The 22,001-nt window shown below is 35.0% G+C and overlaps 1 protein-coding gene across 1 annotated transcript in view; it reads right to left on the bottom strand.

The window, feature by feature from the left end:
- Positions 1 to 226: 226 nt before the first annotated feature.
- OTOG (otogelin) overlaps positions 227 to 22,001 on the bottom strand; it is a gene marked incomplete at both ends in the record, with an annotated part of 102,664 nt that continues 80,889 nt past the window's right edge. The window contains 16 exons of the mRNA XM_084286949.1: positions 227 to 427; positions 1,714 to 1,793; positions 6,156 to 6,201; positions 7,764 to 7,883; positions 8,302 to 8,406; positions 9,589 to 9,767; positions 10,690 to 10,765; positions 11,821 to 11,861; positions 12,523 to 12,621; positions 13,065 to 13,166; positions 14,395 to 14,505; positions 14,873 to 14,977; positions 15,733 to 15,945; positions 16,813 to 17,007; positions 18,566 to 18,704; positions 19,633 to 19,853. Of these exons, the coding sequence (XP_084143075.1) occupies positions 227 to 427; positions 1,714 to 1,793; positions 6,156 to 6,201; positions 7,764 to 7,883; positions 8,302 to 8,406; positions 9,589 to 9,767; positions 10,690 to 10,765; positions 11,821 to 11,861; positions 12,523 to 12,621; positions 13,065 to 13,166; positions 14,395 to 14,505; positions 14,873 to 14,977; positions 15,733 to 15,945; positions 16,813 to 17,007; positions 18,566 to 18,704; positions 19,633 to 19,853 (2,033 nt within the window). The remainder of the gene's footprint in view (positions 428 to 1,713; positions 1,794 to 6,155; positions 6,202 to 7,763; positions 7,884 to 8,301; positions 8,407 to 9,588; positions 9,768 to 10,689; positions 10,766 to 11,820; positions 11,862 to 12,522; positions 12,622 to 13,064; positions 13,167 to 14,394; positions 14,506 to 14,872; positions 14,978 to 15,732; positions 15,946 to 16,812; positions 17,008 to 18,565; positions 18,705 to 19,632; positions 19,854 to 22,001) is intronic.

The raw sequence follows: 22,001 nt of genomic DNA, 5'->3' as shown, positions 1-22,001 counted from the left end.
ATCCCTGTGAAAGAAACAGGAAGACAAACCACAATAAAAACAATGCAAAGCCATTCTTTAGGAATTTAGAAGAGCCCCAAAATATTTTTGTTCCTTTATCTTTTAACATTAAGCTATTAAAATTCAGTGGGTTGGATGCTTTTATTTTTTATAGATAAAGTATTCAAATTATCTTATGCTGGGAACAGCTGGGCTTGCTGTTTTCTTTCCTTGTGTTTATTTATTCTTAAGACCACTGGCAAGAACAGTCTGTAGGCTCTTGGATTGTATAGCTGACCCAGGTTGAATTACTGATGCAATACAATTGCACAGTTCGCCTCTGTAGTCCAAGCTCCCTGCAGCATTTGCAGAATCTTGCGTATGTGTTGATGTTGTAGTTATAAATGCTTGCAGATGGGCATTTTCCATCACAAGAAACAATGTTCACCTGGTAACAAATATGAAGAATAACTGGCAAATTTAAGCAATTATGAAAGAAAGTTAGGAGAGTCTAAAGAAATTAAGCATCCAAATCCAACTGCAAAGCAATTAAAAATGTGGGGATATTTATTCTAGCCCCCTACAAAACTCCACTACATTTGAATAATAAACACTAAAATATGTTGCCTGGATAGGCTTCAATTGTTATGTTATTGAGCTTAATGATGACTTTCCATTTACTCTTCAATAACGCAGCAGATTTTCACTATTAATAGACACACAGAAACAATTTGGGGTTTGAATTTTCAAGTATTCATATCGACCTTGACTTGAACGTAACACTGAATGTTCCAACAATAATTCTCTGGAATTAATTTCAGTGGTATACCAATGCAGTGCTACTATACTGGCAACGATAATATATTATTGGAAAAAAATAAAGAAACAATCCTTTGGAAAGCCAAGGATTGTTATTATTAATTATACACAAAAACTAATACAGACTGTAACAGAATCATGCACAGAAACTGATATTTTTTTCAAGTTCAATAGTCAGGTTTTGCAATGTTTGATGCATTTCTTATTGCTGAAACTAAATTTTCTGGCTGCACAACAGTTCACCCGAGAAAATGTACTCAGTGTCATTTTGCAGGTTACAGCTGTTTCCCTATACTCTTCCATTACAGCTTTTTCAGGTGCTCTTAGACATCTCACACCAGACATCTGCACTGTTCTTGCTGCTCACACTGTCTTACTGCCCAGCAGGACGTTGTTGGTGTCTTCCTACCATAAATCATTCAGCAGACATACAGATAGTGTCTCATTCTTCTTACACATTTCAACATTATTCTGCTGCTGTCTAAAGACAAATTTCTGGACCCACAATTATTTTCTTGTTGGCATTTAAATGCTTTCTCTACACAGACAGAAAATTAAACACATATACTGTAGTTTTAGCTCTATACTGTTGGCAAGTGTCTGTCATATCAAAGTTAATTTGGATATAATAATTGCACTGTAGGGTGAACTAAGAGCTTGGATTTGCACTAAATTAACATGAGCCTAATGCATTCAAAAGCAGGAGTTACATCCTCATCTATCTTATTATTTGAAAATACGATTGCTGAGAATATAGGGAAACATTTAAACAGTTCTATGAAGCACAGAGACTTCCATCTCTGGAAGAAAAAGAGATGCAGACAATACCGCTGTGGAATTTTTGTCCTCCTTCTTCCTTTTTTCTTATTTTTTTTTTCTGTCTATTAAAAGAAATTGTGATAATTGTTTACTTACTGGCGTGTTACTCCTGCAGTCATTCTTGCGAATAGTCATCCGAACAGTCACCTTTTTACAGAATTTTCCATCTTCCTTGCCTGCAAAACAGGCATTGATTGAAAAATATCAGTTCAAAACTCTAAACATTTCAGAGGCAAGAACATTCCTGAATGTTTTATGGGGTCAAGAGGCAAAGAAGAATACACCCAATACCATCAATAAATACACAAATCTTCTTTGACAAAGTGACATTTGCTATACGATCCATTTAGGTGAAAACATTCTTTTAAAACATTCTATTTCATGCATTAAGGTATCTGTCTTGTTGTATCTCCAATAACAGTTCTAAAAGGTTCATTCTTCATTCAGAAGCTTTTTAAGAGTAAGCCCCCCGTACCTTTCATAAAATTTTGTAAAACTGATCAACCACTTTGGTGAGATAGCTTGTTAAAAATGAATAAAATGTATTTTCTATTAAATAACTGTAACAAACATTAATAGTAATTACTGAATTCCAGTTGTATAAATACTTTTTCAAATGGACACAACACTAGGATCTGTAGAAAACTAGACCCCGGGGGGAACAACGACTTTGTATTTCTGTACACCTTTATTCAACAAGAAAAAGAACACAAGTAAACAATATAAAATGTTTTATTTACATTTTCATTACCATTATGCCCACATTTTTTTCTCACAAAAGTATGTACAAAGTATGTGGATGAAATAAAAACAATAAAAAATAATTCAAGAAATAAAGTAAAACAGTTAAACTTGATTTAAGGAGAAAATCCGGGGCATTTTGATGAAAAGCAACAAAGGTCAGTCCAAAGTTCAGTTGTTAGAGGTCAGAAAGCACAGTATCTTCTTTAGATGATCCTCTGCATGCTGAAGAAAACACATCACACTGAAGATCTGTAAGAAAACCAAACCATTCATTCCATTATAACTGCTTCCACAGTTTCATGGATTTTACACACTATGATGTAGTCCCACATGACTCTCCACTTACTGAACTGCATTTTCTTTCAGCCAAGAAATCCAAAGATGCCTACAAGAGGTGAATAATGTTAGCTCCCAAAAAGGACAATGAAAGACTTACTGGTTTGACCAATATCTAACACTGAACTGTGACAGAGGTTTATTACATCTTAATGCTCAATATCCAGTTCCCTATTTTAATTGCTTTCGAACTTCCCTAAAATAAACTTTTTTTTTTTTTTTTTTAAAAAAAACAACATAAGAGTCTGCTACTGACTCTGGCGTAGCAGAAGTTTCTAGAATATGAAAGAAAGGACAGCAATGAATCTGCTTGGAAGCAAATAAAAATCTACAGTCAGAAATAGCTGGCTATTGCTTAACTATTACTGAATGATGTTTGCTTAAGGAAAAATAAATTGAGAAAAGAAGAAAAAATTGCTTTTGAAAATAAGAATACTCACCATTGTTTCGTGTTTCTCACAGTCTTATACATGTTCTTTCTTCTTTTATACAATGCGTAGGATGGGGAATTAAGTGCAACTGTGGCTATGATGTCATCTGGGCTACAGTGAAAGTACATCACATCTCATAAAGAAATAAATATATGAAGTATTTCCATGCATGTACTTTAATGTCCAGTGGCTTTTAATGAGCTCTACAACATGGTGTGCTTTGCCCTGAACAGTCTTACAAAGCATGCGAGCATCATATATTGGCCACGTCATAATGAGATTCTTTTTCATGTTCTGCCTGGTCAAAAATCCTTGTGTTTTTTTTGTGTCAACTCACAACACCCCTGTCACTTGAACTGATGTCAGTATGAAGGAGCAATCTAGACTTCAGAGTAGTATTCCTAGAGTCAGGAGTGAAATTTAATGAAGGATGCATCACTCACTGTACAAAAAAAATGTACAACATCACAGTCAACGTTATTTCTCTTCTAGAAACATGGAGAGGTGTTTTCACAAAATAAATGCCAAAACAACTGCATTCATACCATGTTACAACTGCAAAAGTTATTATGCTTGATTAAAAAGAACAAAGAAAATCTCAGATTTTCATGGAGTAAACACAGGCTTGCTATTTTCAGTATACTGTCCTAACTATGACAGGGAAGGGAAAGAGCTACTTCTACTGAATATGCCACTTGAAGCAAAACTATATGCTACAGCATTTGCAAAAACACTATGTATTAAATAAGCTGCAACAAGCAGAGCTATTAGTCTCTATGTTCTACAGCATTGTAAACATCATGGAATTAGCTTACATTTTTTAAATACAGCAATTTTACACATGCAGCAAGCTAAAGACTACGCAGGTGCTTACTACCAACAGTATATTGTTGGCTAACAACAATGCACTGCCCACGCAGTGCAAAATGAAAAACAAAACCAAACCACAAAGTGAGTCATTCCAAACCATGAGCAAGTTGTACTACACTGCAGCTTTTGGCAGAACTGGACAACATAAAGCCTGATGCTCCTATCAGGGAGTACATTGTTGAAAATCAACAATGATGCTGTTTGGGTTGATCCTACTTATTTACAGAAAATGTACCTGTGTTACAGCTAGCATAGGCTGTAGGAGTGACTGGGCTAACAAGGAATGGGAGGAACATTGACACTGAAGAACCTGGTAAGAATATTACACATTGAACAGTGTGTTACAGAGTATTCCCTATCGCTGTGAAACATTTTGGAGCTATTGGATTTCAACATACTTGAGAAATGAATTCATCCTATAAAAGTCTATATTACTTGCATTGCATAGTGTCAAAACCAGGAACAAACATACTGCTTAGGATTAGATTGAGGGCCAATTATTTTTAGTTCTTTAACTGGTTCAATCACAGATGTCTTCCAAAAAGTTATTTCTAACATTAGTATAACTAAGACAAGCTGGTACCCTAAATTCAAGTTGTTCTTTTGATCTGAAAGAAAGAAATAGTGTTTTATTTTATTTTATTTTATTTTTTAACAGTGAGCAGTGCAGGTAAAAACTCTCTGGATTTTCAAGGAACTCCTGGGGCTTACCCAGAGAACTTCATTTTAAAAATTGAAGCAAAAAATCACAACTGTTTCTAATGATAAAATGAAAAAGAAAAGTTCAAAAGAAAATGACATGCTGATGTGTTCTCATAAAATGTCTCACACAAATTACAATTGACTGATAGCTCTCATGCCAGATTTGTTCTGAGTCAGACTCAACTACATGATTCATTGACCATGCTATCTATAAAGAGCTGTGAAATCAATGACGTAAATGTACTTGTAAATGCAAATTGCAGAAGTCACTGGGTATTTTTAAGTGTTTAATTGTATTCTGTGGTGCATGTCCTCCATTAATAATTTTATTTTGTCTTAAATAATTAAGTGTGATTATGATCTTTCTCTAAATACAGAAGCAGTATCTTCTGCCTTGCTGAAGAGGAGCTTAATAGATTTTAAACCATCTTAATAAAAATTTATCCAGAAACTGGTTTATATGGCCGCTAAGGCATTGAACAATAATGTCAGATAATCTCAAAAACTAATCTCAAAGAGCCAATGCAGAATTGGCTACAGAACTAGCAACAAGTGCTTATAACACAGGTCCATTAGAGTGAAAAAATCATGAAGATATTACCATTCGCTCATAGTGACAGGGAACAGAAAAAAAAAAAAAAAAAAAAAAAAAAAGAAGAAGAAAAAAAAAAGAGCAGATCTTCCACAGTTTCAAGAACCTTTGTACTAAAATGTGTAATAAGTTCTTCACTGAATCAGCCAAAATGTTTCAGCTAAGTACCAGGATCTTTAGAAAAAAATGTACTTAGCTCACGGTGTATATTAAGAATTAGCATATTTATAACATATTCTGTAGAGAATTATCTTATTTTTTTTCCAGAGCACCTTTACTAGCTCTCATAGATGTCAAAACACATCTTCGTAATCAAGTAAAAGTGGATTTTTTTCTTTATAAGTTATTTTAAAAGTTTTCTGAAAGCTTTTAAATTATGTTTATAAACAGAAACCAAGATAATACTACAATTAGTTAAGTATTTATGGCATTAACTTACAAACTGCATAGATCAATCTCCATTTTTCTCAAATACAAATAAATTCATGTAACTGAAGCATGTTTTAAGGCACCTTCCAAAACACAGTAGCTTTTACTATATTAAATGCAGTAATTAGTATTTTGAGGAGACTTACATGAGAACTACACTATTCTTAAGGTAGTAATGTTAGTGACTTTGACAGCCACAATCTGTATCAGTGTAGTAAAACCAACAATGTTAAATCATTTTTTTTCCGGTTTAACTCCATTAGCTTCACTAGTATTCACATAAGTGAGACTGAAAAGAACACGTCCTTTGAGATTAGCGAGATCAGAATCAAGCTTCCATGCAGTAAAGCATCAAACTTATTTCTAAGGTAAAAACCAATCAGACAGACCTGTTTTGATGAGTGGAAAATTGTGAATTTCATTTTATCACTTACATGTTTTGCAGCATCCTTCCAGGAATGGTACAACATAGCCTCCAACCTGACCAAGATACAAATAAAAAAGAGAGGAAAAAACACTTCTTTTTTTTTTTTTTTTTTTTTTTTCAAATATTCATTCCTACATATCTACACTATTAGAAAAATCTTCCAGATAAACTCCGCAATTTATGGTTACATCTTTATAACTTTATTCAGGCAAATGCAGGACACCAGTGCACTGATGAAGGCTTACCTGTAAATGAACTAACTTGCCAGTTTTAAATACAAATCAATTATTAAGTAGCTGTCAGTGAATACCACTATACATCATTAGCTAACAAAATGCCAGATTTGGAAAGGGAATTACTTAGTTAAGTTTGACACCATGGTACTTAGAACAAAACCTTGATTTCTTGCAGAGGCTATATCAGCAATCACAAAAAACTGATTCTGAATTCTAAACAGGTCTCATCTAAATGAGAGGCCATTTTCTTCTCATTATGGAGTGTCATGGCTGTCTTCTGTGCTGTAGCATTAAGCACTTGACAGGGTACTGCAAGAAGAATATCCGTAGCCTTAAAACTCTCATGGGATTACATTGAAGAGTCTATTTTTTGATGTCCATCTCAGTATCTCAAGCCATGATGATCACTTTGCTTTAACTCTTCACCATGTCTTTCCTATCCAGATTAAAGAATAATGGTCTATTGTGCCTCAAATGACAGCTATTCAACTTTTTTTTTTTTTTTTTTTTTTTTTTTTTTTGATATGTATCTACCACATTGCAACAAAGAAGCAACAAACTTTGTACTTAGCTACTAGGTCCCAGCTGCACATGTTACTGGGTTCTGGGACAGGAACAAATGTGAGAAACTTTTATTTTATTTTTTATTTGCCTAGAACAGAAAAAAAAAAAAAAAAGAAAAAAAAAAAAACATTTAAGCCAGCTGTGTGACTGACACTCTGAAGAACCAACACATTTTTATCAGTGAGGAAGAACTACAGCTACCTAGTTATTTTAGAATTGTTCCCTGCTTGTGTACCATCATTCATGAAGGAAAGTATCCTCCCACCTGCATGAAAACGTAGAACTAGACAGAAGAATATGAGATATTCTTCCTGCATACATTTGCTGCCACTTAGTCTAACCTCATTTTACAAATTCAAAGCAAAAGAACCTTTACTTTTCCTGCAAAACTAGTTCACTAGTCTCACTGTTGAAAAGATTTTTCTGATATTTGGACAATCTATCATTTTCTTCAATGTTTTTGACCATCATGATAAATCAAATTGCCATACACCAAAGTCAGCTATAAAGATGTTATTCAACCCAGAAAATCTTCCAAGTTCAGACAGCTGCTTAAGGAACTATCTTGATATTACACGCCTCCAGGAAAATAGAAAATATTTTCTGAGAATAAAAATTAACCTCTTCATCTGTGTAACTGGGCAGTCTGGTGGTACATTATACAAGTATAGGTAGAGCTTTTCATCTTCAAAGATCAGGCACTGCACAAATGTGTGATTTCTCCTTCTTGAGGTAAGAAAGCATTTGGTCAATGTTAATCTTTTCATGCAATCATAAATCATAGGTGGAATGTAAACGATGTATTAAGCACTGACCTTCACACATTCTGTTTCGTTAAAGGGTGGGCAGCCAATTGAAGATGCAACTAGAACTGGTTCTATTGCTGTGTTAATGCATTCATATCTGATGCAGTTTGAAATCCAGATAGTACCAGGCTGTTAAAATTGAAAAACAGAATCTTTACACAGCAACTCAGGAAAAACAATACTACAAATATTCATTATACAATTCCACTGAATGCAATTTTGTCTGTAAGACTTGCAAAACATGATTTAGATGCACCTTGAAATTCTGTTTAAGTACAAAGCTTAAAGTCCACAAATCATGTAAACAGCTTATAAAATAGTCAGGTTTACTATTATTCTCTGGTATATCAAAATCCTTTAGTCCTCATAGACATCTATATGATTGACTCTCCAAAAAACAATGTTGTATAAATGCAGAGCTATTCCTAGTATTTGGCCAAATACAGCTCTTACTTGAACAATTTATACAGCAATGTATGTAGATTGTTACATGATTTTTTTCTCTACTTCTGAATATTTTGACAGAATAAGACATTTACAAATTTACCTTAAAATTGGCAACTGTTCCATTGTTGAAAGTGTAAAGACATGACATGTTCTTACAGCTACCACAGCAAGTTGTTAAATCTTTTGGAGGTTGATAGACTTGGTTCTGCCAAAATCAAATATATTAATCCTTGTATGACACCATTGTGCAATTTGACATTTTATTAGTGTAATGGGAATTATTTATTATTATTATTTATAGATATAAAATAAATCTATAAATAGATTTATTATTATTATTATTATTTTTGGGGAGGAGGGGGTATCTGATTTTAGGGACAGTTCTTAAGTAACTTTCAAAAACATGTAACTTGCATTTATGTGCTCTGTACATTCAGGAACCTTTTAAAAAGTACCTTTGATCTTGCTTGAAGTAAATGGGAAGGAATCTCCAACTTGGAGAATGAACTGGTCTTTCTATCATTTTCAAATGTTAGCCTGACAGGTTACATCAACAACCACTGAAATTATGACTTTTTACACATTAGACAGCACATACATAATTTAGAAAGTAAACCATATGATTTCTATGATTATGGATCATATTTTCTATAAAGACACCATTTTCTTATTTAATTAATCTGTTTTCTCTTCCCAGTTCTTACTGACTTCTTATTAAGTCTACTATGTCTGGCATTTGTGTCAGTTTACAGCACAATGCAGCTAAAGCTACAGATGCAAAGTGGCAGTATGCTATTAGTCCTTTAAGGATTAGCATTGTACTCTGTATGGGATCCTACCGAGCACTGGGCCCCTTCAGTAGATCACAGAATCACAGAATTTCTAGGTTGGGAGAGACCTCAAGATCATCGAGTCCAACCTCTGACCTAACAGATGGTTCAAATGCATGAGATGGCACTGCAACTTGCAATCTTATGCACTGTAGGGGAGAACAAATCTGTCCAGCCCTTCAAACCATCTCTCCATCAAGCTAGTGCAAAACCCTCCCTAAGCATGATCTCAGCTTCAAAAAATTTAGGTAAAATAAGGTCCACTTGTCTTTCTAAAGGGAAGCAATAGTAGGGTTACTACTGACTCTACTGTGTCTGTTCTGTGCTCCAGTCGCCCAAATTAACCTTGTATTTTCACAGCAAAATGAGTAATTTTGAGGGAGAATAGATCACACAGTGAATTTAGGACTTTACAAAGAGAGGTAACACATCATTAGAGGGGGGTCTCATAGTTCCTTTTTCTATCTTGTTCCCATGACTATTATCTACTAAAGAAAAAAAAATGTAATGAAGACCAACAATCACAACATAAACGTCTAAAATCCTGAATTTCTTACAGCTTTGCACTTGACAGCACAGGCTACTGATGATGTGTTTATTTGGTAGTATTTAGTAGAAGGATCAATCACATTTGTACAAGAAGAAATATGGCAAATGCCATCTGGACTGTGCTCCACAATTTTCTGTCCAGGTAGCAGCACACCTCTCTCATTACTCAGGCAAACTTTGTCTCTCACTACAAGAAAAATAAATAAATAAATAAATAAACAAACAAACAAACAGCTCACTCAGGACAATTAGCTTGGTATCAGAATATTTTAAAAATGTTTCAAACAGTAAAATGGGAATGGAAAAAGCTGCTCTAACTCTTCAAGAAATATAGGTCAGATTTTCAAATGTAAACTGTTAATAATGAACTAATGCTTCATTACAACTGTCAAATTACTTCAAAGATGATGAAATCTAAGTGAATAAAATTCTATCAGCAGTTCCACAAAAATGACGTGCAGACTTCAGCTGATTTGAATTGTGCTTTAGGATAAGAAGTGTGCCTGAGGATGGCTATTGCTCCCCATCGATTTCTGAGGGAGCAGAGGATAAATAGCTCAGAAGTACACCTTTGTTGTAGAAATCTATGCAAAGACAATCCCAGCTTCACTGGCCGACTGAGTGTCACCCAGGAATTATTTTTTCCTGAATTTTCTCAGATACTACTGGGCCAAGATGAATTCTGCATGGTGCTCAACGCTACCTCCTTGATCATATAAAACATGTAAGCATATCCACCAACTCCTGAGTTGTCTCATAATGTGTTAGTGGGACTATTCGTGGACATCACCTGCTGGATTCTTCCTTCCAACTCATTAACGCTTAGGCTGGTTAGTCAACACTTACCAACTTCTCCTAAACTCTGTCTTCTATTTCCCTGCACAGACCTCCTGTTGTAGGAAATATAAGAATCCAAGGACAAGCTATAATCGACTAAATATTTAGAAAGCAGTCCTATTCTCCTGTCTTTTCATATGCTGTCAATTATGTCAATCAAGTATTTCCTCTTATGTACCACGTTCAAAGCTCAGATGTACAATTTATAGTTAATTATAATTACCTTGCACTTAAAAGGGTGTTTCTTTCAATCAAATTGTTTTCAGACTTACCACATTTGTATTTAACACAGTTACAGATATTTTCTGTACTGTTCTGAAATTGTTCGTCTATCTGAAGTTTCTGCCCCTACGGGTATAAAACCAGAAAAAAGAAAAAAAAAAAAAGAAAAAAAAAAAAAGAAAGAAAAGGAAAAAAAAAAAAATAAGTAAAATGACAGTGTTTGCAGTGTTTGCTCATTTACATTGATCTTTTTCTTGTAAACACCTTTTCTCCAGGAAATATAACAGTATCTCTTGCCCCTAGAAATCTACTTTGGTTTCTACTTTGATCACCCACAGTGACATTAAATTTAGTAATGGGATTATTTTTTTTACACCTGAAAAATAGCAGCAGTCATTGGTGTCAGTACAGGAGATACGTAGGACAAAGAAGACTATGGCAGGCCAACAACATGATGCATTGGCTTGCCTTTATACACAACTCTCCATACAGTGTGGAGCGTATTTTTTCAGGGAGTAACTTAATGGATGTAAATAGTATCGCAACAGCATACATGTACTTTTTAATTCTTCCTTTTATAGTTGACATGCATGCGATTGAAGACTTTCCTCCCATTCCTGATTCATTGTGCCTAAGTTTCTTCATCTATAAAATGAACTAACAACTGCGTACTATTTTCAGTTCTGCCTATAGTTTCAAATTAGAATTTTTATTGATTATTCCCACTGCAGTATTAATTTTTGAATAAAATATCCAGTCCTGACCGAGAGCCTAAGCCAGCAATGCTAATAAGGATTTTTGCAATGCAGAACAAAATTACAGTAGAATACAATTTTAAAAGTTTTGCTGAGTCAATGGTCTGGGTGCATGATACAGATTAACATATGCACTATGACAAATAATATTAACTAAACAGTAAGCTTTAAAGCATTTAGTTCTGACAATTGAACAAAATTCTGTCCTTGGATTCATGAAAGCAGTTCTGCTCTATGAATACTCAGAGCAGCATATGGTCATAAAAACTTAAAAACTGAAATAATTTCTTGTAAAACAATTAAAAAAAAAAAAGAGAATGACATGCCATTCCATATTTTACTGATAAAACTATTAGTAAGATACTAACAAATATTTGTATTAACAAAACAATAAAAGCATAATGGTAAATACAATGGATTCCATACCAGTTTACACTGAGGCTTAGGGATCGTTTCACATGCACATTCTAAAACAAAATACAATTACAGAAACAATGAATTAGAAAGTTATATGCAATTTCTTTAAAACAGAGCATCACAGAGAACCGAAGTTCCACATTTTCAAGTCACCACTGAAGAAGCCTTGCAGGTACATATTTGAAATACACCAACCTGGGGAGTCCAGAATTATATCTGTTTTTTAATACATACTGAAAACTAATACCAGCTTCTGTGACCACCTTTACATATGAGAACAATTTACAGCATTTTATCATCTGCAGTCCATCTGAACATGTTGAAAAAAAATACTATTATTCTAGCCTCTAGCTATTTTGAATCAATGATAATCATTATAATCAACATAAAGAAATGGAGAATTGTGTTTAAGGCATCGCAGAGAGATGTATGATATACTACCACCTTTGTAAACTGTCAAATTCCTGCCTTGTGAACACCTCACAATTTATTTTTCTTTAAAGCTGTAAATAATTTACTAACTGTGACTTTACACTGGTTGTTCATAAGATGGTCACCCTGGTACAACTGGTTTGTAAACATGGCAGATAACCATTTGCACAACTTAAAGTCTATATCTTTATTAATTTTTAAGACTTAACCCCAGGAAGCCATAGCTCTTGTCAGTGTCTTATTTTCTAAGTCAACTAAAATCAAAAAAAGTCATTTTACCACATGTCCGAAACGGGCAGCACTTCTCTGGGCTCCATACCTCCACCAAAGACATGCCTAGCATACACTTGAATTCAGGACAACGATGTATTTCACAAACTAAAATTAAGGGAAATAAAATCCAATAAACAGAAGGTCATCATATTTTGTTGAGCAGTAATATGAATCAAGAGATACTAAATGGCTTATTTGTAATGAATACTTTTAGAAAACATCTTACTTGAAAAGACAGATGATCAAAATTTAACTGTTAGCCATGAGGTAATAGTAGTGTTGAGTACAACTGTCCTAGGCAAATATTTAAAACAGTTTTAAATCTCCAGAATTTGGGGTCTGAAATTTGTCTCCATTATATATATATATATTCAGATAATGCTTTAGGCATGTCAAGATTTAAAAGGAAAGAGTAAACAGATTATAGCTTGCTTATATACGCAATGGAGCTTTCTCTCTAACCCACCATTTTTTGGCACTGAACATCCACACTACAAAATTTGCCATGTTCTCTGTTACTTAAAATATCAAAATCAAGTCAAACTTACTACACTGGTATGTAGGGCAACATCTCTCTGTGGTGTTGTCATCCACAATAAGAACTTCTCCTTCTTGACATTTTGGTATTTGATCAGAGCAAGCCCCGCATGCTGGAGAAAACAATTATTTAAATCTAAAACACAGGAAGAAATTTTACTACTGCCTAGGAAACACATACCGGTAAGTTTCTCGCAAACACATATGAAAGAGAGCAGAGGTACTTTGAAGTCATTCCTTCCTTACACAAGAGGCTAATATTCAGTGCAGCTTGCCTTTTATTTGTCCCTTCTATTAAATGGAATGAATGCAATAACTCTTTGTGAGTCAGATCATACCAAACAGGATTTTCTCTCAATTTCTTTTGTTATGATTTTTTTTTTCCTATTTTTTCTCTCCTGCCAACTCACCCTGTTGTTTTCACGAGTGCTTCTTCTGCTAGAACTATAGAATACCTTTGATCCACAATTAAAGGCATTTCCTGTGAGCCCAGCACTGTCCTCCCACTAAAACACATAGCAAAACCACAGTAGGTACATTCTGATATTTACTCAAAGACATCATATCAAAAAAGAGACAGAAGGACGTTGTGTGGACAGAGAAAAACCAAGTGCAGCATGCTGCTATCACATGCTCAAAGTGACTCCCTGAATATTGTAAATAACAGAAGTGTATTTAAAGTTTCCTTTGAAGGTTCAGATTTTTGCACTTGGAAATGCTACTCAAGACGACAGCCTATGATTCATAGAAATCTACATGCAAAAATGGAGTCCATTCAAAAGAAGCCTACAGGACGTATCATTATCACATTATTTTCCTACAGAAAACAACCCTATGGTAACAAACAGAGCTCCTAAACTGATACCAAAAGTGCAATTTCATTACTGAATTAAGTTGTTAAGGGTCAACCCCAAGGAAACTGAATAAATTTGCATAATTCTCTCATGTTATATTTCCCATCAAATTAGATTGGCCACACCTGATACAACACCAGGATATAGGGAGCAAAAGCACATACAATTTCAGTCTTCTTTCAGATAAAACAATCTTACAGCCAGTCCACACACTGTGCATGGACAGGCACTCAAAAGCCCTCAGTTGCTTCACCCATGGACTCCACCATCACATTACCCAAGAACACTACTCAGTTGCACAAAGCCACTCTATGATTTTTGGTGGTTGTTGCCATTTCTTATGTTCTGTAAACCTAAATGCCACTTTCAAGCCTTACTGTGTTTGGAGAGCTGTAGAGAGTACAAAGAACCTTAGCTGAGAAGTTATTAGCAGGCATCACTGCATACACAAAAACACTTAAATACTCAGAAAGCCAGGATTCCATACCACATATATAGGATATGCAGCAGGTACTCTCTACCCGAGCAGCAATTAGTGTTTGATCCTCTTGACAGCTTGGCATCTGCTCCATTGGTTCACATTTTGCTGGATCACATTCTGAAAAAAGCACAACAGATTATTTCTTTACGTAAAGTACACCATTCCTCTTTAGTTATGCTATATGTGTAAGAAACGACAATGTAGAGCAGAGATATACTACAAGATCCTTTAGAAATCCTTTTATTTTGTATCACAAAGTGATACACACATCCTTGCCTGAACATTAAACAAAAGACTCATTTATGTCTGCCCCAACCAAGGCATAGTCCAACCCTGAGCTTTTAGATGAAAGACATTTTTTTTTAAATTGGCATATTAACAATGATGCCTAAGTTAACTTTCTTTTGCTAAAAAGTTGATCTATTGGTTTACTGCCACACCTGATAACACAGTAAACTGTGTTATCTTTTCAAAAGAAACCTACCGCAAACATAGTTGGGACAACAGGATTCTTCACTGTAGTAAGTGACCAGCTTTTCCAAGCCATTACATTCTGGGATTAGGGGTTCACAAAGGCTCTGATTACAAACTATTTCATAAAGAGAAAGAAAAAAAAAAAAGACGACTTCTAAACTACTTTATGCATTAATAAGTTGAGTAGTGTAAAGCAGTATTTGCAGTTTGATACCCCAAATCTCCCAAGAAACACTACAAACTAGCAAAAAAAAAAAAGACCAAGATTGGAAGTGTCCAGTATTTGCCACACTCTCTGTGGAGGCAAAATTAAAGGAGAGCTGAATTCTTGTGAAATCTCCACTTAAAAAAAAAAATAATAAAAAAAAAAAATTTGCAGAAAATTCATTGCAACAATATCAACCCAGCTGGCCAAAACAGGAAAATTTGCAATTCGTTTTGAATATGGACTTTCTAAGCTAAATATGAAATAAGAAAATACAAAATAAAAGCTTTTAACCTTTTTTTTTTTAGTGTTGACTTTGTAAAGTCATCTGGTATCTTTTTCTAATAATTAGTTATATCATTGATTTGTATTTGGACGTTAAAATAGATCATCAGCCTGTACAGCTGAGAGGAACACAATACATACCAAATAATCACAGCTTTTTCAGTTCTCAGAACACTTCTCACCTCCCTTTCCCTTCCCCCCAAATCCCACTAGACATTTAGCCAATGGTACAAAGATTTTACAGTTTTCTGCACAATTTCTAAATTCAAATAATTACCATACACTTCAAAAATAGGTTGTGTAACAGGAAAATAAAACACAGCAAAAGGTTATTTGCAAATTTCAGTGAGTAATATTCATAATCATTAAAGAATACTTACTACAGATCTTCTGAGGACAACATGTATGATCACCAGGAACAAGCAAGGCCACTTCTGCAAATCGCTGACAGTCTAAATTGTGGATATCTGAACAGTTGTACTCCATTGGAATAATAGTCTCACTGTCAACACATTTTTCCATACAGCAGCCACTCAAAGAAGTTTTCCAGATCTCACCCACAGCATGAGGTGCTCCTGAGCTATCTGTACAAGCTAGATCAGAGCAAGAGAAGATAGAAGCCATGCCTTTTTATTTCCAGTTTTCATCACCATTTTCTTCCACAGAGTGTACAGAACTATAAAAGTTCCAGAGTTTTTAAGGCATCACCTATCCATATTACCCCAACAAGAAAAGTTAAAGAGGAAACAGTCTGAGACTGAGTTTGTATGGGAATGCAAGACACTCAATACCCTCCTGAGGATCAGGGTCTCCACTTTGTTTTGAGTCTCCACTGCAAAGCTAGGCACTTAAGATCACAATATGATTCTTTGTTTTTAAACCTGTAATCTGAAAAGAACTTGCTTTTGTATTTCACACACATCAAAACTATTATTAATTTACAGTGCTTTATGCAATCTGTTTTTAAAATTGCATCTTTCAGATTTGTGTTGTTAGTTTTAAGTATTAGTCCACAATTTGGTGTCCTCAGGCAGAAATGTAATGAAAAGAATTATCACTGCTGGCAGATAGAAGATAGGATGTATATAATGCAAAATGTGTAATTAACTGTTGCTGCATGACTTTTGAATTCCATTTAGTATCATTAGATGTGACTCCTTGGCAAAGGGCAAGGTGAAAAGGAGGCCAAGACTACCATACTTCAAATAATGGAACACATAAGCATAAGTAAAACCTACCATTTTTAAGAGCATCCTCCAGCTGAGAGAAGTTGAGCAAAGTCATATGCCACAAGGACATTTCCTGCTTGCCCACCTGTAAAGTTAATGTTTACTGAATCCCCAGAGGCCTCAACTGAACAACACATGCAAAGCCTATGCAACATCAGACCAGGCCTGGATAATGAAGCATCTGACCACCAGCTTGCAGACAATAAAGAAGAAAATCATATCAAAACATACCACATTTTTCTTCAGGAATACAGAGAGCAGTGTGAGCTCGGTGCAGGATGGTCCCTCCAGCACAGACACAGCCTTCTGTCAACACCGAACAGGTGTCTGAGTCCAGAGAAGCAACCTCATTATTCTGACAACTATCTGGAACCTCACAGGCAGCTATACAAGCCTGGTAGGAGAAGTTTTCAGAGCAGGGGAAGGCTAGAAATGAAATAAATCAGTTATCCAAAGACCTAGTTACATGAGGGTGTACTACCTAAGAGATCTACCAATCTAAAACACTGATACACATCTTCTACATGACAAATTCAAACAAAAATAAATTTCACAGGCACTTCGCTTCTTTGTGGTAACATTTGTATCAGGCCTTGTTTTGCATTTTGGTAGTAGAGATAAAAAAAAAAAAAAAAAAAACAAGCAAAAGTGTTGACACAAAATAATTCATACTTGAAAAACATTTACAAATACCAGATTTATAATGGTACACAGATTAATAATGCAGTGTTTTGAAACACATCAAGTACTTTGCAGTGGATAAAGAAAACACTGATTACTAAAGAGCAAAATATAGTCTTTTACAAAAAAGATACATGTAAAGGCAAATTCAGCCTTGTTTTATTTGGAACAAAAAAGAATGGCATGAATTCATTACTATATTTAATAGATATTCACATTAATCACTCTCTTGGATGAGGTGTGTTATTTTTAAAGTCCATGGACACAGTTAAACAACATTCTTTATACTATTAATGCAAATTCATTGGTATGTAATGAGTGCATGCTGGAATGAATCGATTTAACCTTTGCTGTTGAAAACAACATGATGGATCAAAACTGCTTAAATGCGGGTCACATACAAGCTGCATATATATGGCAAAGAGAGAATGACTACGAATGCCAACACTGTGGTTCTGTGAACAGCCAGCAGGATCCTTATCATGTAATGATACCTAAGTCACACAGCAATACAATCTGGAATGATGGTAAAGAGATGACACCCAATTCACAAAGGGACTGTCTGCTCAATAATAAAGAAGGTTCCAGTTTAGACAATTAACTTAAAAGCTAATTGGGAAAGAAGGTTGATTCTGTTCAGCTCCACGCTACTAAAAATGGCTATAATGCCCCACAGGAAATACCTAGTGGAGCCCTGTAAATAGAGGAACTCAGGCTTTTAAAAAACAGTCCGCAGCATGTTAACGCATAGTGACCACAAAATCCAGCTATGACTTCATTGTTCTTCCCTCCTAGGTGTGTACCACCAGATACACTGTGATATAAAACCAAGAGAGCATGCATCCCATCGTGATGGATGGAGTAGTTAACTATATATACAGATATATTTTGTAAGGTCTCATTTTAAACATTTATTTGCAATTGAAATTCACACAAACTTGAATATATTTTTTTATATCTGACTATTTTTAAGCTTTAGACTCCATGATCATTGGTTTTACTTGCAGCACATTATGGCATGCCCATGCCCCGCTGATGACAAGTATACATGTAGGTCGCATTTGGCCATACATTTAATATGCTTAACTTTTCCATCTGCGATCTGGCTACAATGAGCCTGATTCCTTTTGCACAGTGCTTTCTATTTTATGATAAAAGCTGATGAATTTATTATCCTAATAATAATTTCCAAGGTACCTGAAGACTCCAGGAGCAGTGATATTTTCAACTTACAATAAGTTATTACTAAGCAGATTTTGTCTCAGCAAGCACTAGAGATGGAGAATACATGGAGAATACTTACGGCAGTAATCAGAGCTCCTCCATTCTATACAAATATTAAATTTGTTGCACATTGCCACATAAGCAGCTAGTGAGACGCATGGATTTTGAATATACTTGGTGTCTTGAACCCATATATCACAGAATAGCTCAGGTGGAACCTAGGAAGGAAAATATGAAAAATATTGTACCTTCATAGAGACCCTGCTATGTAGCAAAAAGATTGACCTTTTTAAATATCAGCTACAAACAACTAAGGCAAAAGTTCTTGGTTCATAGGAAAAAGGGACCATCTGACTTTATTGGTCTACAGAGTGTCTACTGGTATTTAAGGGAAGGTTTCCTGAACATGTTTAAAAAAAAAAAAAAAAGAGAGAGAGAGAGAGAAAGAGAGATGTCCTTATACTCTTCAGTTTCATTTATTTTAAATGCCAAGGCAAAAGCTAACATAATTTTTCTAACAGAAGACATAATTACTAACTGTACTTCATTCTTTCTTCCTATGTGCTTTTGTTTGGTTTTGACTCCTCTTCATCAAACCCAATAACATGCAAAAGTTGAAATGGTAAATGAACTAACAGGAGCACAAATAAATGTTTTGTTTCCGCAGTTTTCTACTTATGCTTACTTTAAAGGGTCTGCTCAACCCTCTTCTCACGGTAAGCTGGAATTCCTGCTCTCTACAGCCCTTGAGAATGCAGGCCTTTACATTCTTCATTGTGGTCTGAAATTTGTTAAATTACTGAACACTTAAATATGAAATAAGTCCTAAAATTACTTTATTTTACTTTGCTGTACATCCTATTGATCCAATTGAATTATCTGGGACTGATTTACAAATTAAATGCTATTACCAAAACTAACAGAGATATATTAGGAATTCTGAAATTGTCAGTTGCTTATTGCAACTCTCCTATCAATTTGCTGCACTCTTCAATTATTTTTATCTTGCTACTGAAGACACAAAAAAGTATATATCTCATTCCATAAATGTGGTTACATGTAGTCCCACATTTTGTATCAAGTATACAAAATTCTATCACAACAGCATCTCTCCCAAAATGTAAGCTTCCAAAATATTTAACATACATAAGGGTGACAGCTGCTGAAGGTCTGGTTCGAAATCAGTCTTAAGCACTCTGAGCAGTCCATGACTGAGCAATTAGTTTCCTGGTGCCTGTCTTCTCCAACATACTTTAATGTGTCTGGCACTTGCCAGCTGTCTATAAAAGTCGATGGAGCATCACTTTTGCTTAACACTGTCCTGTTGGGTAGCATCAGGTCATTTTCCAAGCTTCTATCACAAAGACCTATATATTACCAAAAGAAAAAGGCAGGTTAACACTGGACAGTTCATTGTCAAGTATGTTTGAAGTGGCATATTCAAACAAGTAAATTGCTTTTAAAAAACTCACAGTAAGCAAATAAAAAAAATGTACACATTTTTCTAAAAAAATGTACACAACATGGCAGTATCACAACCCACAACAGATATGCAAAGTTTTGTAGGATAAAGATATAGGAACTTCACACAAAGTGAATTAAAGATTTATCTGTGAATTGCACATGCATGAAACAAGAACTATCACATATCAATGTGTTGTTCAGAGCCCAGCAATGATGTGCAAGCTTCACTGCTGAGTTGCACAAGCACTAAAGAAAAAAAAAAAAAAAAAAAAACACTTTAAAAAAAAAAAAAAAAGAAAAAGAAAAAGAGGTTACAAAGCACCTCCATGCATAGCAACAAATGAAAACTGCAAATATTATCTGAAAAGGCAACTCCCATTAAATGTCCAGATGCCTTGATACTGTACTTCAAAAGTGTAACACCTTTTACTTATGCTTCTGGGCAGTGTTGAACACCTTTTGGCTTAAGAGCTAACATAAAAATGCAGCTTTTGGCATTTGCAGGTACATTTATATCACCACTCAGCAGGAAGAAAGCAATCTTTTATTTATTTTCTTCACAGAAGGCAGCATCGCATCTTGTTTCTGTTTAAAGTAAGGTAGCTGGCATTTTCAAAACACTGGGGAACAAAGGAAGCAACATAGAGCACATGGAGAGCAATTTGGTTAACACAGAACATCTGAGTATTACAACAGTCTCTGCTGGAAAGTCCTTTAAGAGCTAGCCAGTACAAAAGCAGAATGACAAAATCAGTCTCCCATTCTTTCTTCCTAATCACAATTTCTGATGTTTTTGTATCAGATTTCTAGAAAGCATTCTTCTGATGTTTCAAGAAACTTTAATAACAATTCTAAAGATATCTGTTCATCAATTACTGGTGAATTTAACCCTTTTCTAGAAAATTGGTGTTTTAGCATTTTTCACTATGAGCTAGCTGCTGACAATCAGTGATATAGCAATAAGCATTCAAGAGTAAAACAGCTTTTGAAGCTGTAAATATTAATTGACCAAAAATGTTTCTGGTTGAATATTCAGAGGTTGTGAGTCTATGCAACACAAACAGGAAGTACTGACTTGAGTTTTGAGAGGTCTGAAGGGACAGCTACCATGTCTGACTTAACTTTTTCCAGTTTTCTTGTACATTGATAAGAAAACACAGCAAAATTAAGGTTTCACGTTCAACTTGGCTGGACCTGGCTGCACCTACAACGACACGCTTACACTGTTTCACCAGTGTTGTTACAGAGATATCCATAACCCCTTGTGACCTCCCTCATCTCCCATACCAGCTCTTCACCACTTGCCACATTTGTCTGATCCAGTCACTGTTAAAGGCACTGCTATCTGATGCAGATACTTCCAAGGGATACTCGCTGCTACAAAACTGTAATGGTACCTTCAGTTCCATGTTTTACCTGAAGCTGAGAAACTAGGATCTACTGGTACTGCAGATCAGCCTAAAGACATTCTGAGAAAGCTCGAAGACAAACAAATGTTTGCATTTGCAAACAAGTGCAGAAAGCATGAGAGCTCATTGTAGACTAATTTACCCTGAAAAGGTGCAAGGTAACCTTAAAGCAGGTTCTGGTGAGTCACAACAGACAGCACCATGCAGGCAGGTTTATACAGAGAATCCCAATCAGAGATGAATGCCAGAAACACATGACACATTCTCCAGAGAAGTTGTACATAGAACACCAGCTATGGGGACATGTCATCTTGCTAATGGACTGTGTAAGCCAGGAAGGTAACATTCCTAATTCTCCCCATCACAATAACCAAATGGGTAAAGGCAAAAGAGAATTTCAAGTATAACTTGAATCAGGCCTACTAAAAAATATAATCTTTACATTCTTATTTCTGTTTGATCTAATTACAATTAGCTATACAGAGAAAGAATGATATTAAAAAACAAAGGTCAGAGCAAATTACAGATAATAACCCAATTTCAAAATGACAGTAAATTCAAACTCTCTTCCTTTGCAAGAAGCATTACTGTCCACAGGACTTGGAACTTGACTGTGCTATCACTGGTATTTGATACTGAGCT

Source organism: Netta rufina (assembly GCF_964035555.1).
Source record: "Netta rufina genome assembly, chromosome: 5".
NCBI classification, from domain to species: Eukaryota; Metazoa; Chordata; class Aves; order Anseriformes; family Anatidae; genus Netta; species Netta rufina.
The sequence above is the reverse complement of the archived record's forward strand: the minus strand, read 5'-3'. Positions and strand labels throughout refer to the sequence as shown.